The sequence below is a fragment of the Melanerpes formicivorus genome, unplaced genomic scaffold (assembly GCF_026170545.1).
Source record: "Melanerpes formicivorus ecotype bairdi unplaced genomic scaffold, bMelFor1.0.p_v2 SCAF_2, whole genome shotgun sequence".
NCBI lineage: Eukaryota > Metazoa > Chordata > Aves > Piciformes > Picidae > Melanerpes > Melanerpes formicivorus.
In genome coordinates, this window is record NW_027142354.1 from 15,407,474 (window position 1) to 15,424,591 (window position 17,118).

The following is a 17,118-nucleotide window of genomic DNA, read 5'->3' on the forward strand; positions in this document are numbered from 1 at the left end:
ATAGGGCAGAACTATGTAGTCAGGAGTATTTACATTAGAAAACAGTAGCCTGCGTCAGAGTTATAGCTCTTACTGTCACGTTGTATTCCTCACCGACAAGGGAGGATGGGAGAAGACTGGTCCCTTCTGTCTAAGGGGACTTTTTCTCTTGTTGCAGGGCTCCATTTACAGGTATTGCTGACTTTTCTTCAATGAAGAACAGAATCATTCAGCTCTGCTTGGATCTCACTACTACTGTTCAGAAGGTCAGCTGATTTCTTTTCCTCTGCTTTCCAAAAGGGAAGGAAACTGGGGGTGCTTGGAGAGGTAATGTGCTTGCTGTTTGCAGAATGCTAATTGGAAGGCAGATGTGGAAATGAGAGCTTGAAGCTTTGATAGTCCATGGAGGTCAGTTTCAGTTGTCACTTTTTTTTCTGAGCTGTGTTGGTGGGGTTTGTTTGTTTGTTTTGTTTTGTTTTTTTAACACACCCCCCAACCCCTTTAATTTCCAGTTTTGCTGTTGTCATTGTCAGCAGTATCTTGAGTGACTGTAGTTTAAGGTTTACTCATTTTCTTGAGCTTTAATGGAAAAAACCTTTGTTTGACATAGTTGATGGGCATTTGAAGATTTTTTCAAATTCCAAACAACATGTTGAAAAACAGTTATCAGTGCTAACAAAAATGAGTCCATTGGTGGTGGCACACGTGCTTGAGTACTCCTTAAGTCTTGTCTTGTACAGACGGTTTTACCTGCATTCAACTGAAAGCAACTGCCACTTGTACAATACAAAACCCAGTAGCCAGACTTCTGCTGGTCGTGTGAGACCACACTTTCTATTCGTCATTTGCGGTGAGCACCTGCTTTGGAAATAACTGAAAGGGCATGTAGCAACTGTGACATCATTTTACTCTGAATAATACTGCTTGACTTAAACTGTTCTGAGGTGCCATTGCTTTGGCTTTGAAGCACTGTGTGCACACTTACGTTCCTGTTGAGCTTGCTTGTAGCCTTCAGTCCATGGTAGTGTGTTGTTTGAACTCTGAAGGACCATGTCTTGTGGTATGTGTGACTCTTCCTCTTTTGAGGTGATGTCAAAGAACAACCCGTGCACTGCCAAGCTGTGATGGCACCCAGTTATCATTGTGAAAGATAGTGCCTGGATATTATAAATTCAAAGGCATGCAAGTTTGCCTCGCTTCTGTATGTTTATCTTGTTTGAGTGCTGAGTGTGCAGTTGCAGAAAGTCAGTGATTTTACAGCTACAGCTTTGCAGATTACGACGTAGAACAGAAAATACTTCTAGGAGCAGATGGTGTTAACCCAGGAGTGCTACAGGAACTGAGATAAGAGATTGCTGAACTATGTTAATAAAACTACTAAAATTGGTGTCTAATCTGTCAGTTAAACCAGCCTTTGATGACGGGGAGTGGCAGTTGGTGAATACAATCCTAGCTTTTTAAACCACATCAGAATGCTTCTCTGACAATTTGATACTAGTTATGATAAAAAGTGGAATCGATGAATATGAGAAAAAGCATTAATAGGGAAAGAATCAACAGTATTTTGTACTAGGACCCTGAAGATACATTAGAATGGTTTGAAGGAGTCCACTTATGTGGAAAAGAGAGATACAGCTGAAAATACTATAAATGAGTTTTTAGACTTCAGAAATATTTTTTCTTATGAGGGAATGGACTGTGGGAATAAATAGTCAGTTCTCATAGTCAAGAAGAGACCAGTGTGGCTCTTACAGAACCAATGCTGCTCAGCATAATAATAAATGCTTTGTAAAAGTGGGTGAATAGTAAAGCAAGGCAGGAATGCAGTAAGTTTCCAGTTCCCTTTAATGAGAGCCATACAGATATGAAGAACAGAATTTACTCCTCTGTTTCATATTAAAGTTTTACGGCAAACTTTGGGATTAAAATAATTTCGAGTGTAAACAGAAATAAGGAGGATCAGAAGGACTTTGAGCAACTGGGCTGCATCATGGTAGGTGACATTCACTGTTGATTCATGCAGATGTATTTAGCAGGGAAAAATTACACTAATGCACAATGATGAAATTTCAGTGATGGAGTTTCAGCTTCATAGAAGTGTCTTAAGGCTTTTGACAGTGTGTGTAAAGTGTAACCTCAGTTCTCGGTAGTCGTCACAACAGTGAACAGGGTATTAAGACTTGCTATGAACACATAAAAGAGAACATAGATGAGTGGCTATATCTCTGCTGTGTCCATATCTGGAAGACTATATGGTTTGTCTTGGATTTCTATATTTAAAAGCACAGAATAGAGGTAGGAAGTACCACAAGAAATGTTGAGGATGATTCATAGTTCTCTTGGGCCTTGTGTGGTAGATATGCAAGTACTTACAGCACGTAGAGATGTCTAAGGCAAATATCTTGTAATTTGACCTTGTTTAAATGCTTGGGGTTTGAGGATTTTCTCCTTATAGCTATTGTAAATCTTATTCTGTTATTAACTTGCTGTTTTAGTGTTTCAATCTGGCAATCTAACATTCTCTACTTCAGCTCTTCTTGAAGAAAATTGACTTCTGTAGTGTGTTATATGAAGTTGTTTCAGTTCAAAGACTTTTGTACCTGAGCTGTGTAAATAAGGCTTTGTTTGTAGCCCTTTGTACCTCAAGAATGCCATCAGTAGTGTATTAAAATAATAATTAGTTTTCATTCTGTTTTTAACAATAGTTTTAGATCCATTTTGATGCCTGGGACTGAGGAGGACCTGAGCTGGGGTTTATTGTTGTAGGGCAAGCTCATGTACCTGCTCTTCTATGTGTCTAGTTTACTATTCAGGGTTCTGCTTTTGTGGAAAAGCCTGCTGCTGTAATTGTATCCTGTGTTCTCTTAGTGCTCAAGGTTTATTATTGCATTTTACCAGGGTCAGAAAACACTTGAGCAGCCTTAGTGAAACTGATCTGACTAATCCCTGCAACATAAATACCTCTATTCAGGTTAAAGTGACAGTCTTGCAGAGTTTTCAGAGATGATGTGTTTACATATTTATTGGTTAATGTAGAGCTCTTCTTGTTTTGTTTTTAGGACTGCACTGTAGCTGAGATGGAAGATAAAGTTCAGACTGTAGTAAGTACACATTTCTGTTGAAACTCAGCTGCCTGCATTCATGTTTATTTCAGTGGCTTCTACACCGACTACTGACAACAGCTTTGCAATCCACACACGTAAGCACATTATGCAAGGAAACATGGTTAAAGGACCATTTTGGTTAGGCCCCTGGTTAGGCCATACCTTGAGTACTGTGTCCAGTTCTGGGCCCCTCAGTTTAGGAAAGACACTGAGTTGCTGGAATGTGTCCAAAGAAGGGCAACAAAGCTGGTGAGGGGTTTGGAGCATGAAGCCCTATGAGGAGAGGCTGAGTGAGTTGGGGTTGCTTAGCCTGGAGAAGAGGAGGCTCAGGCGAGACCTTCTTGCTGTCTACAGCTACCTGAAGGGAGGTTGTAGCCAAGTATATATTGGTTTCTTCTCCCTGGCAACCACCAAGAGAACAAGAGGACACAGTCTCAAGCTGTGCCAAGGGAGGTTTAGGCTGGATGTTAGTAAGAAATTCTTCACAGAAAGAGTGATTGGAATGGGCTGCCCAGGGAGGTAGTGGAGTCACCATCACTGGAAGTGTTTAAGAAGAGACTGGATGGGGCACTTGGTGCCCTGGTTTAGTTGATGGTGTTGGGTGATAGGTTGGACTCAAAGATCTCGAAGGTCTTTTCCAACCTGGTTAATTCTATTCTGCTCTTTTTTATGTGTAGAGGAAACCAATGAAATTTGAACAGACAAGTAGTGTCTGTGATAGCATGGGATCAAGTATTCCTTAAAGTTTCATTGCATAGCTATTTTTCAAGAGAAATTCGACTTCAGATTTTCAAGGGAAGGGTAGTGCTCTAAAACAATTGTAGACTTGACCAATTAAGCCTGTGAGGTGTATTTGGTGCCTCCATAAACAGACACTATACCTTATTAAGCTTCTCATGTAAAAGTACTGCCCTGCTACAGAACCGAAGTTCTGTCTCTGATTATACTTGAGCTTGAGTTTTTATGGCTGTTTGAAGCAGCCTTGTGACAAAAGGAGGAGCGTAATGGAATGCTTTTTATATTTTTAACAGTTAATCATCACTTCCTGCTTTTGACATGAACCAGGCTGTGCTCTTTGATAAGGCCTTCCGCTAGCTCATAGATGCTTAGGAATTTAGTAGCACAATGACTAAAAATAATTCCATTCGTAAATAATGAGACCATGTAAATGGGAGCTGTTTGCATCTTTCCATCTGTGCCCCCTCGCTCTGGAACCGTTATTGTTGTTTGGAGTTCCCTTGTTTGAGCAGTTCCTCGCATTCACAGTTAAGCATTGTTTTGATTTGTTTTATGGCAGCCCTGCAAACCTGATGTAAAACAAAACACAAAGTTGGAACTATTGTTTCCAGGGACGTTGCAGTTCAAAACTGATGTCTGCTGTCGAGTCAGCTTCCCTGGTCCTGTGGTTACATATATCTACTTTGACTGAAGGGATCAAATGCCATGTGAAAGATGGCTTACCTTGCTGGTTCCCAAAATACTGAATTGTGTACTGGTCCTCACTCCCCTCTCCTTAAAGCTTTCCTAATTTACTTTGTGTTGATTTAGTTAGTGTCAAAATCCTAAACACATTGGATTGTGTGTTCATGAGTGTAGAGGGGGCACAGATTTTTACACTTCCTCCCCTCTCCCTGACTGATTAGCCATTTTGCTCATTAAAAGTTATACAAGACAAAGCCTGATACACACACAAGGTCAGAATTTGCCTTTAGTTACAGTATTGGCTTAGGACCAGTTATGTTTTGGTAAAAAGGAAATATGAACCTTGCCTGCATAAGCATTCCAGAAAAGGTCAGTTCAGAGGCACAGTGGAGAGAAGTAATGCTGAAATGCTGAAGAGCTAGGTATTTGACATTGTACTATCAAGCTTTTTCTGACAAGTGGTCAGTTTTATCCTCATAGCAGAAATTTCACCTTGTTCTTTGGAAGTTGTACTCACAAGGAATCACCAAAACGATTCCCTATTTTAGTGGGGTATATTTTGATTAAAGCAAACAAACCCAGTGTTTTTGCTTTATTTCTTGTGTTTATGCTTTTTTAAATGAAGAGTGTGTTGGCATCTGTTAGTGATGATGAGGTGGCACTAATAGAAACAGGTTGTGCTATGTTACAGTAAGAAAATTCAAATGCTGTGGGGTAGATCTGTACAAATCAAACTCCTTTTTCAGTGATACTTCACTATGTTTTTATTAGTGGGCCAAATTACTGTTCCCTTTCCATTTTTTTATAATTGAAAGGGGAAGAAGCCAGGAGTGAAATTTTGTAACAGTTTCTTGTATGTTGTCATCATAGGCCAAGACTTTAAATGGCATTTGCGATAAAGCCATCCGATCAGCTACAGATCCATTGATGAGCCAGTGTGCGTGTCTGGAGGAGGTTCATTTAACCAACATTAAACCTGGGGAAGGCCTGGTAAGGACTGACTCTGGAGTGTCCTTGTGTCACCAGTGTTTCATAAGCTGTTTTGTGAGCCAGTGCTCACAAGAAGATACTTCAAAACCATTAAGGGGAACAGAAAGATGTGTGGGAAAGGAACTCTGGAGGTTTATTGTCAGGTAGTATGCTTAAGTGGCTGCTAGAGATGGGTATGTACAGTGATAAGTTTGCTCCCAAATACGTATTTTTGATGGTAAATTGTTGCAGATTTGTGTCTTCAACAGGAAGATGGGGTAATTTACAGATACTTGTGAAATTAATAGTTCTATTTTTGCAGGTTACTGTAACCAGCTATTTTTATAGAGTTGACTGGGGGAAGGAAAAGGTGATGAGAAAAACCGTATTTGTGTTTCAAAGATGCATTTTTATGTGTGTTTATAGCAATACAGAAGAACATGAGGATTTTTGAGGCTTGCTGTTGGCAGGAATATGAGAAATCCTTTCAAATACTCAGGGGCCCTATAACATTACTGAATCTAGTTCATTCAGGGGATGCTGTTTAGTTGAGTGCAGGTTATGAGAAACTGTTTTAAATCTTGGTGGATTTTCTGGCTGGGGTACAGACAAACATCTATGAGTTGGAGGGAATTTAAATTCTTGAGTGCGTTTGTGTTCCATTTCTCAGCCCTGCAGGCAGAAGAGATGAATGCTTTCAGAGGATGCGTTATAGTCTTATTATGCTATATAATTTTACCTAGGCCACTGGATTTGACTGAAACAGTCATGCATTCTTGAAATTGTGGGGACTTCTTTGAGAAAGCACAAGCTACAGTGAGAGAGAGAGTCAGCCTAGCCTGGACTAAGTAAAAAACGAGAAGATAGGTGCATGCAATTGGCAAACTGGGAAGGGAATTGGCTGGAGAGGAAGGGGCAAAGAAATTTTGCCATTCTTTCACTTCTAAGCAACTGTGGTAGCTTTAGGCGGTTAAGATGCCTATGATTGAATAACAGTTCTGTGCGGCTCACTGCAAGTGCTTCTAGCAAGAGGTGTAGGTAGGAAAAGTGGAGATACACTTGGTTCTAAGTAATGAAGCCAATGCACTGGTCATCTTTTGTGGGGAAAACTGTGCAATAGCCTGCTGGTGATTTTTTAGAAATTGTGTTCATATGGTTAACACCCACTTCATCTGAATTTGTCCTTGTAGTCACACTCAGCATGAGCATAGAGCCACAAATACTTGGTTCTGCCATAGCTTTCAGTCCTTATGTCAGCACTGTGGTTACAGGGCAGCCTGTATATTTACTTGCCAAGGGAAACTGTAAAAGAACATGTAGGCAATATCTGTAGCATACCCTTGTAAGTATGCTTTGTATGTAGAGAGCTGGTAGCTGTCTAGTAAAATCTGTAATTTTGTAGTGCAGAGCGGGCAGTGGAGATAAAAAGCTTTGTTCTAGGCCAATGACTGGCAGGCCAGCAAGACCAGCAATGGTTGGGTTGGTATCACGAACCAGACAGTATTTCTAAATTGCATTCCATATATTAGATGGTTTAAGTAACTATAATTATTATAATTAATGACAGTCGGTGTGATCTGTGAATGGGTTTAGACTGTGTGTAACATCAGGCCACACCCATCTCTAGGGAAAATACGTGATTTTACGTGGTTTTAATGATGTTTTTAGTCGTCTGCCGTCAGTTGTTTAATCAGATAAGTCATGCATTTTTTTCCCTTTAAACTTGTTTTTCATTTTCTACTTATATTTAGGGAATGTACATCAAATCAACTTATGATGGATTGCATGTAATCACTGGAACTACAGAAAATGTAAGTGAAAAATAATGTAGATTAATTGAGGTTATCTGACAGTAGCTTTGAGTTTGACTTTTTTTACTACTATGTCCTGTTTTACATATGGCTTTCATGATATAACTGTTTTAAATACTGTGTGAGGCATCATTTGTTTATCCACAATCTGTAAATATTTTGTCTACATGACTAACTGTTAGTCTAATTAAACTAGTTTCTGCAAGTACATGAGTTAGTTCCAACATTTGCCATTAAAATAATTGCTATAAGTTACTGTATCTGCTGTTTTGAATGATTCACAGAATGTTAGAGGCTGGATGGGACCTCGAGAGATCTAGTCCAACCCTTCTGCCAGAGCAGGATCGCCTGTACCAGATTACACAGGAACACATCCAGGCGGGTCTGGAATATCTCCAGAGAGGGAGACTCCACAGCTGCCCTGGGCAGCCTGTTCCAGTGTTCTGTCACCCTCAAAGGGAAAAATTTTTTCCTCATGTTTACATGGAATTCCCTATGCCTCAACTTCCATCTGTTGTCTCTTGTCCTGTCATTGGGCATCACCAAGAAGAGCCTGACTCCATCCTCTTGGCACTCACCCTTTACATATTTATAAGCATTAATGAGGTCACTCCTTAGATTCCTCCTCTTAAGTCTAAAGAGACTCACCTTCCTCAGTCTCTCCTCATAAGGAAGATCACAGAATCACAGGAACATTCAGATTGGAAAAGAACCCCAGAATCACCAAGTCCAACTGATAACCCTACTCTACAAAATTCACCCCTAAACTGTATACCAAGCACCACATCCAAATGGCCTTTAAACACATCCAGGGTTGGTGACTCAACCACCTCCCTGGGCAGCACATTCTGATGCCTGACCACTCTTGCTGGGAAGATGTTTTTTTTTTTCCTAATGTCCAGTCTAAACCTACCCAGTCATAGCTTGAGGCCATTCCCTCTTGTTGTATCACCAACTACCAGTGAGAAGAGACCAGCACCAACCTCTCTATAACATCCTTTCAGGTAGTTGTAGAGAGTGATGAGGTCTCCCCTCAGCCTCCTCTTTTCCAAACTAAACAGCCCCAGCTCCCTCAGTCGCTTCTCATAAGATTGATTCTCCAGGCCCTTCCCCAACTTTGTTGCCCTCCTCTGCACTTGTTCTAGCACCTCCACATCTCTCCTGTATTGAGTGTTGTGCCCAAAACTGGACACAATACTTGAGGTTTGGCCTCACCAGAGCTGAGTACAAGGGGACTATCACCTCACTACTGCTGGACACAGCATTTCTGATACAAGGCAGGATGCCATTGGCATGATGTTCCACTCTTCCTATGGAGACTTTCAAGACCCATCTGGATGTGTTCTTGTGTGACCTGTGCTAGATTTTTTGGCCCTCCTCTGGCAGGCGGGTGGACTCAGTCTTCAGAGGATCCTTCCAACCCCTAACATCCTGTGATCCTCTCCCTTAATCATTTTTGTGGCTCTGTGCTGGTCTTTCAAGCAGCGCTTATGGAATCTTGCTTAACAGAGCCATTTAGGAGACCCAGGTGGAATCAGTTTTCTCCTTAGGTTTGGAATGGTATTTTTGTTGTTACCCCCAGAATGGGTTTTGGAATGCAGTAAAACTGCACCCCAGAATTAACAATGTTGTACATTGCAAGGGCCAGGGAAGTCCATGAATTTGATACCAATCAGCCAAGAGAATTTCCAAGTTGTAACTTCCAGCATCATGTTGGTTTAGATCTAAACTTTGCTCTTTCCTATGTACTCACGTGATTGCAGTTTCTGCTGTGATACGTACCTGGCACTCCCCTACATGGGATTTTGATTGCCTGAAGGACAGCTGGAAATCAGCTTTGTTTTTCACAAAGTTGACTTTGGCTCAGCATTTGTGATCTTGGTTGACTCATAGATACATATGCAGTTTCTATGGGGGCATTTTCTCTCAGAGGAAGTGAGAAGACAATGAAGAAACAGGGTTACTCATGATAGTAGGAGCCTCCCACAAAATCCCCTGTTGTTTTCTTCTCATGTTGTGCTGTTCATTCCTATGGTTCTGGAGTCTCTAGGAAGAGCTGGCCTGCTGTCAGCTCATGGAGGGCATGGGAATGGGAGGAGAAATTGTCCTGTGGCTTTAGTGCAATATAGCAATGTAATATGCTGGTACACTTTGGGTGTTGTCAAGGCTGCGGGTGTGCTGTAGCAGCAAGACTGGTTTTGGTTTTTTTTTTGAACAGCTGCAGCAATAGCTGGTCTATGGCACCAGCTGTAGATAAATGTAAGTAAATATTGACATATTTAGCTGTTAATTGCTAATGGTTCTCCAGGGCTTGGCTTTTGTTCCAAGAAAATGGTATTTTAAGGTGTATTATTATTGGATAGGTATTTGAAAAATAACCTGTATACATACACTTGATGTATGCAGGTATATTATTTTTTCTGTTGACCTTGGTGATTCAGGGAGATAATTTCACATTTTGGATGTTATTTACATTAGGAAAGGGAAAGTGCAACAGATCTATTTTGTCTGTTGGAGAGGTTTTGGTCCTACATTTGATTTTTTTTCTTTTTTAGTCAGTATGCCTTGAAAACTAAGTAAAAGATAATTTCTGTTTTGGGACAGAAGTCTCCTCTTCAGTCCTCTCCCAGTACTGTCTGAAACTCCAGTGCAAACTGGAGGCAGAGACAAAGGAGACCGTCTCGTGACTGAAGTAGAATTTGGCCTGTGGCAGATGTAGGCTATGCCTTCTACCTTTTCCTGTGGTTTCCCCAATGAAAAACAAATTGCCAGTTGTATTTGTTTGCATTTCTCAGGTCATCAGCAGATATGATGTGTGATTTAGCAGTGCAAAAATTTTCATCAGTGGCCTCATTATAGATAAAACCTTTTTGACTTAGTTTGGTGTGGGTTGCTATGGGAGGTAAGAAGCACATGCTGAAGCACATGCTTCTGGTTTCCCTTTGTAGTCCCCTGCTGATCGATCTCAGAAGATTCACGCTGGTGATGAAGTGATCCAGGTTAATCGGCAAACTGTGGTGAGTAACAAACAGCCTTACAAACCTTCCCTTATGCTCGCACAGCAAAGCTTCCTCCCAGCATGTTCTAAATGGATGAGGTCAGGAGGCAATTCAGATGTTTCCCTGTTGAAATCTTTGGGTCTTTTTAACATTTTGTTTCTAGGACACTTTTTGCTCTTTGCAATGTTTTTGTATTGAAAACATGCAATGTCTCACACTTAAATGTTGTGCATCATATTAAAATACTTCATGGGTTGTTGAAGGTCTGGTTTTAAAATGCATTGTTACCATTTACTGCAGCACAGATACAAAAACAGCTTTAAAAAAAATCCCTGAGTACTTGCCAATTAGTTTGCACCTGGGAACTTAAATAAAATGACTACATTTTTGCTTATCTCGGGTCAGCAATGCCTTTTCAATGTGAGAAACAAACATGATAAAAGTTGTTCACTGTGAATCCCAGTGTTACTCAATTTCAGCACAGTATCCTCCCAGTATCCTCTGGGACCAGAGCTGAGGTATAAAGAGCCTTGCCTAGTATCTCAAGGTTTAATTAACAGCTTAGGTAGAGATCTTACTTTGAAATAAAACAAACACCTTCCAGAAAGGAACTTTCCATTTTTTATTGTTATATTTTCTGGCTTTTTTAAATATCTTTTTTTAATCTTTATGTTCATGTTAAAACAGACAGTTTGACTTGGGGGGTTTGGATTTTCCTTTTTGCTTTCAGAAAAGAAGCAATAATTTAAAAAAAAACCCCTGTGTTTATTCTCTTTCAGGTTGGATGGCAACTGAAAAACCTGGTGGCAAAGCTGCGAGAGAATCCTGCTGGAGTTAGGCTGCTGCTGAAGAAACGTCCTACTGGCTCTTTCCATTTCACTCCTGCTCCACTGAAGAATCTGCGCTGGAAACCACCATTGGTGCAGGTGAGAGGCTACTGGCTCAATTTTAGACATCAGGATGGGAAAGCCTTGGTTTCAACTTGAAAAAAACAAATACCAGAAAAGCTCCCAGGGTACCTGCGTTAAAGGAAGGTTGGGTGAAATGGCAGTCCTCTTCTGGTTCCTTAGAGAAAAGGAAAAGTATTCTTACCTTTCCCTGCCCCCCAAACCCTCTCTTTTTGATGCCCTCTTGGTACACAGAAGTGTGTTGAGCGTTTTAATGAATCTCTGTGCCACTGAGAAAACTTACCTGAGGCAAAACTGCTGAAACACTTGATATTTATGGAATTCATTACCATGGAGTAATAAATAGAGGAAGAATTTAGAGAGTAATAAGTGTTTTGTTGAAAAAAACTGAGATTATTCCATGTATTTGTCCCCTTTATAGTCTGGTGAAGGGTGGGAAAGAGTGTTTTTCAAGGTACTTAAGCTACTTGCTTAAATAAGATTCAGTTGTTGGGCAATTCACAGATTGTGTAATGAGCAGGCAGAGAAAGTGATGTTAATAACTTAAATACCTGTGTTGAGGAATGGCTGGTTTTATTAAGAAGCTTAGGGATTAATGCTTACAGGAGGAAATAATCTAACTGAATCTAAACTGATTACCTGAAATAAAGAAAACTGGGGAGAGTTTCTATTTTGGCTTCTATTCTGACTCAGCTGTCTCTACAGTTGTGAGAATAATCTATCAACCTGTGAAATGTCAATGTCTATCACAAGTCTTAAGGCAGGCAGATTTCTCAAACTGTGTAGGAGATGTGCTTATGACTCTGTTTTTCATCCTTCTTTTCACCAATGCCTGTGTCTTGTTTTTATGGCATATAATTTGGGCCAAAGGTTAAAGCACCATCCTATGGGTTTTCAAGGCTACCCAATACAAAGATTGTGTTTCCAGTGTGAAGAGTGGAGGTGGGCTGGGGTATAGCCTGTGCCAAGCAGCATCTCCATGAGGGAATGAGTGTTTGAAGGAAGCATGCTTACAGTTCTGTTTCCAACATATGGACTGGTAAAAGGTAGATAGTTGTGCAAGGGTGCCATTAACAGAGTGGCCAGAGTGAAAGCCTTGTCAGGCAGAGGCTAATGTAGTCCTCTTACTAGAAAAGTGAGAGTCCTTCAAGCTTTTATTCTCCTAGAGACAAACAGGAGCCTGACAAGATCTGGAGATGTAGAAGTGAACCGCAAAAAGCCAATTGGCAAACTTGCTCAGATGAGCAGTACCAAAAATTTCTCCTTTGCTTTCCTTATTCTAGTTATATCCCTTCATGCAATTGAATATACTCCTGCTCATGCCTCAGGCACCTGCACTGTATGGAATAGGGGTAGTGTGATCTGTGGATCACATCCATATTTAACAAATCTCATTCTTTTAATGGATCTGAAAAAAAGAGGAAAAGATTGTGTCTCTTGACCAATGCATTATGTTTGATTGGATTTTTGTAGGGGAGAGACTGCAAAGCTAGCTACTACTGAGGATGAGGAAAATTTAAATGCTAAGAATTTTCTGTGTGTTCATTAAACATGGAAATAGTAGTTCATTCGGGGATGAAATGGTGCTATCAATTATTGAATTAACTTTTTGCGAATGGTAAATCAATGTTCAGATGTTTGATAGCTGTCTACCATTTCAGACCAATCCTCTGCCAACTTCAGCCCATTTACCAGAGAGCACCATGGATACCTCACTGAAAAAAGAGAAGCCAGCCATTCTGGATCTGTACATACCACCTCCACCAGCTGTTCCGTATTCTCCTCGGTATGCAAACAAACATGTACCACTGAACAAAAAAAGTGTTTATTATGCTTTTTTTTCTTATCTGGCTTACTGTTAGAGCTCTGTACACATAATCTTGAGGAAATCACACATCGCACAGACTTTCCTCTGGTTCCTTAACTATGTGGAATTGCTTTGATTTATACTTAAATGCATAAACTACCAAGGCAGTAATAGATTTTTTAATTAGTAGGACATTATTGTGTACCATATTGATTGGACTTGTTCCCAAAATGTGAAAATATGTCATTCTTGGGTTTTGTTTTGGGGCTATGTTTTTGATTTTTGTTTTAATCTGACTGTACATAGCAAGAAGTCATTTTTGTCTGTAATTTTTAATTGAAAACAAAGTAAGGATTTTGGGAGTTGGGATAGAAAAGAGCTAATTTAACTTGTTAAACCTCCAAGTTGTATACAACAGGAACATTCACACTGAGGGGAAAGAAGAGTCAGTTAATTCAACTTTATTTCTTATCCTGCAGTGTAAGCTATAAAAATGCAGACCTGGGTACACAAAAGGCAGGTGGGAGTGGCGGATGTATGGTATGGCTAGCTTTTTTTGTTCTCGAGTCCATGTTGACTCATAGTAGAACTCTGCCAGCTGACCTGGGAACGTGGTGAAAGAGGAGTTTTCAGGCAAGGCATGCTTCCTGACTAGCCCTGACACTTTAGGTTTCACACAGACAGCCCTGCACAGAAACTGACCTTTTGCTGAAGGACTTTCGTGGGAGGAAAGCTTGCCTCCTGTCACACAAAGCCTGATACAGAGACAGGGGTTGTATTACTGCAGTTTTAAGGGCAGAGCAGCAGGGAGAGGGTTTCTCCAAGGTAGGGTCTCTCTGCCATGTTGACCTTGGTCTCTCCCTGTTTTTCATGTTTATGCATGCTCACTACTCTTTTTTTAATAAAGATTTAGCAGTTGAGGTTATAGTCCCTTGGTCTTTTCTGTACATGGCTACATTTCAAATGCTTTGGTGAATTATGTGCATGTACTCAGTTTATATTTTCCAGAAAGTCAAAGTAATATCTAGCTTGAGATGTCTTTAGGCCTGAATCTCTGTCAGCAAGGGACTTGTCCTAGGTGACAAGGGGAAAGGGGAAGCTTTTTCAACTTTTAAAGAAAACAAATGTGAGAAACTGTAGCAGCCAGTTCTGTTTGGTTGTTGAATTTTACCTAGCTTGTTTTGCAGTGCATTTGTATGGTGCGGCTTGTTTTTTTGGTTGTGGTTTGTTGGGGTTTTTTGTTTGTTTTGTTTTTGAGTGAGGGTTTTGTTTTTTCTTTCTGGTATGAATTGTCTTTGGTCCACACTGAGGAGGCAGAGAGCAGTGGCTGCTTTCCCTCCCCATGGCAGTCTCCACATGGTGGTGGTGTCGGAGAGCTCTTTGTATGCATATGGTTGTGGTGTAGCAGTCCTGCCCCTGTATCTCCATAAACAGCTCTCTCTCATTCACTGAGCTCTACCATTGTTCTTGATGGAGAACTAGAAGTGGTGTATGTTGGCCAGGGGGCTGTTGTGAGTACTGGAGTATGTATATGTTTAGACAGCTGTGTATTTTTATGCCTGACTTGGCTTCAAGCAATTATATTGTAGCATGTACAAAGGAAGAGGGGGAAAGAAAACCAAACAAAACCCACAAAAACCAAAACAGGCAAATCTTAATTTGGAGGGTAGCTTTTCTTCTAAAGGTGCTCACAAGGATTGGTTATAAAAATGTCTGTTCCTGGCTTTTGGAATGAGGGATTGCTCTGGGAAGGGACCTCCTGCAGAAGTTGCTCAAAATCATTTGTAGATAAACTATGAATTTGTTACTGAAATTCTTAAGGAGATCTTGCTTTTGGATGGAACAGAAGACAATGAAGTTATCAGTGGCAGTTGTTGGACTCCTATAATTAAGACAGAAAAGCTTTGTTCCTCAGGTGAAGGTAATAGCTGTTGCCTTTACACAAAGATGTGTAGATCTATATATGTATTCCTATGTCACAACTGTGTACTGAACACCAGGTAATGAACCAGGAGCTCTGATAGCCTCAGAGCAGAAAGGTCTCATTTCTCAAAGTTTTTAAGGGGCAGCACATCTAAACATCTTGGTGCATTTAATTTAATGTAATTATTCTATGTGTGTTTAATAAGTGAATTGGCATAAGGGGAGGAGCTTTCTTTTCTCCTTGGTAAATATATAAACTCTTCCATCACCTGACTTGTGTCCTTTCAGAGATGAAAAAGGGAGTTTTGTATACGGAGGAGGCAAATCGAGCCAGCCACTGCTTGGGTCCAAGGGTGCCGAGTCTCCCAATTCTTTTCTGGATCAGGAGAGTCGAAGGCGAAGGTTTACTATTGCTGATTCGGATCAGTTACCTGGGTATCCCATAGAAGCAAATATCCTACCAGCCAAGATGAGGGAAAAAACACAGTCTTATGGTCAGTTCATTCTGCTTTCATTATTATGATAAATCCTTTGGTCAGATTAGAATAATTTATGTTAGAAAACTGCTTGTTAGGCTTGATGGATATTAAAGGCAGTCTCTGCAAGCTGTGAATGATACTCCACATCTGAAATAATTTCATTTAAAAGTTGTTTCTGTAATGAATGTCATTCAGCTGTGCTCTGCTGCTACAGGATTGGCCATTTCCCTGTGTGTTTTGGTTATAGCTTTTCGTCATTATGTTCACTGCTGCTATAAATGAGCAAGATTGTGGCTGTTCAGTTTCAGCATATTGCTTTCTTATATTTCACCAGTGGAAATAGCCTGAATGTCTTTTTTTTTTTTTTTCTTTTCCTTTTTGTGCTATTTTAATGCCTTGTTGGTGTATCTCTTACTTGGCTCAGTTGTGAGAAGTATAAACTTTAAAACTGGTTTCCTGAACTTAATTCTTCATTATCTCCTATGTTGCCTTTAGGAAAACCTCGTCCTTTGTCAATGCCTGCTGATGGGAGCTGGATTGGAGTTGCAGAACCTTTCTCTAGGCCACGAGCATCAGGGAGAAAAGGCAAGGTTTTGGTTTCATCTCTCTCTTCCCTTCCTCCCCAAAATTTCCTTGGGGTGAACTGGATGGAAGTGTTCAAATTGGGAATGGAAGATTAGTGTTTGCGTATTGCTCAACTGATTCAAGATGACAATTGCTGATTTTGGCAGGAATGTCAGATGCTAGTTTTGAAATATGTGGGGCTCTTCGGTGCTGGGGCTCAAACTTTTGTTGTCCATTCCTAGAATTTTTATGATAATTAAAAGTAGGCTAGAGTGATGAGGGCAGACCACTACTTGTCTCTTCATAGCATGTTGTTTAATATTGATCATAAAAATTGCTCTTTTAAAAAAATCTTTGTTCTCACTGTGGAGACTATTCTGGAAGCAAGCTTGTTCTCAAAAGTAAATTGCAGGGCCTTTCAGGAGATGCTTCTTGCTGTAGCTGCTGCTAGAAAGCAACATATTCTGCAGATCTCACAGAGTAAGAAGGAGGCAGAAGCATATAATGTAGGGTGTTAGATTCGGTGGCTTTTTTCTGTCCCCCACTGCTCTTCTCTCCCTCCTCTTTCACTTCTGAAAGATTGAGTCCTGCTACAATGGCACATAAGAAAGGATGATTACTTAGTTTATTCTCTAAGTCAGTTCTGGAAGCTAATGTGTAGTTCTAGAGAAAAAAAGAAGCGGAATTATATTATTTTAATACCAAAATACAAAGTAATTGCAAGAAGCATCAATCTGGAGGGATACTAGAAACAATGTAGGTAAAAAGTGTAATAGAATGATCACCAGGTGGCAGTTTTTTTTTTTTTCCATGTGTGTATGGCTTTACTCTTGATTTTGTGTTGGCTTTTTTTAAGCAAGCCTACAGCACTGAAGTACATTTCAAGTGTATGTAGGCTGTACTGGGTCAGAAACAAAGGGCTGTCTAGCCCAGCAGGATATCTCTAGCAGAAGCTGCCATGGTTAGGGATCTGGGAACGAGTGAAAACATAAAAAGCATCACAAATCAATGGTCAGAACCAGGGAAGTGCTTCCAATTCTATCTACAAAAGTAACTTCTGTTTTCCAGAGTAATATTTTTAGATTTTAGGTTAGTCCTGAGTTACATTCTGATGAATATGGATTCAGCCCTGACCTATCAACAACTTGAAGTG

At 40.3% G+C, this 17,118-nt stretch overlaps 1 protein-coding gene across 1 annotated transcript in view; it reads left to right on the forward strand.

Moving 5' to 3' along the window:
• The window catches only part of CNKSR3 (CNKSR family member 3), a 66,745-nt gene that overhangs the window by 41,251 nt on the left and 8,376 nt on the right, over positions 1–17,118 (forward strand). Inside the window, exons 4-12 of the mRNA XM_068151585.1 lie at positions 158–245; positions 3,039–3,080; positions 5,376–5,495; positions 7,226–7,285; positions 10,234–10,302; positions 11,064–11,210; positions 12,854–12,978; positions 15,211–15,416; positions 15,897–15,986. Coding sequence (XP_068007686.1) covers positions 158–245; positions 3,039–3,080; positions 5,376–5,495; positions 7,226–7,285; positions 10,234–10,302; positions 11,064–11,210; positions 12,854–12,978; positions 15,211–15,416; positions 15,897–15,986 — 947 coding nt within the window. The remainder of the gene's footprint in view (positions 1–157; positions 246–3,038; positions 3,081–5,375; positions 5,496–7,225; positions 7,286–10,233; positions 10,303–11,063; positions 11,211–12,853; positions 12,979–15,210; positions 15,417–15,896; positions 15,987–17,118) is intronic.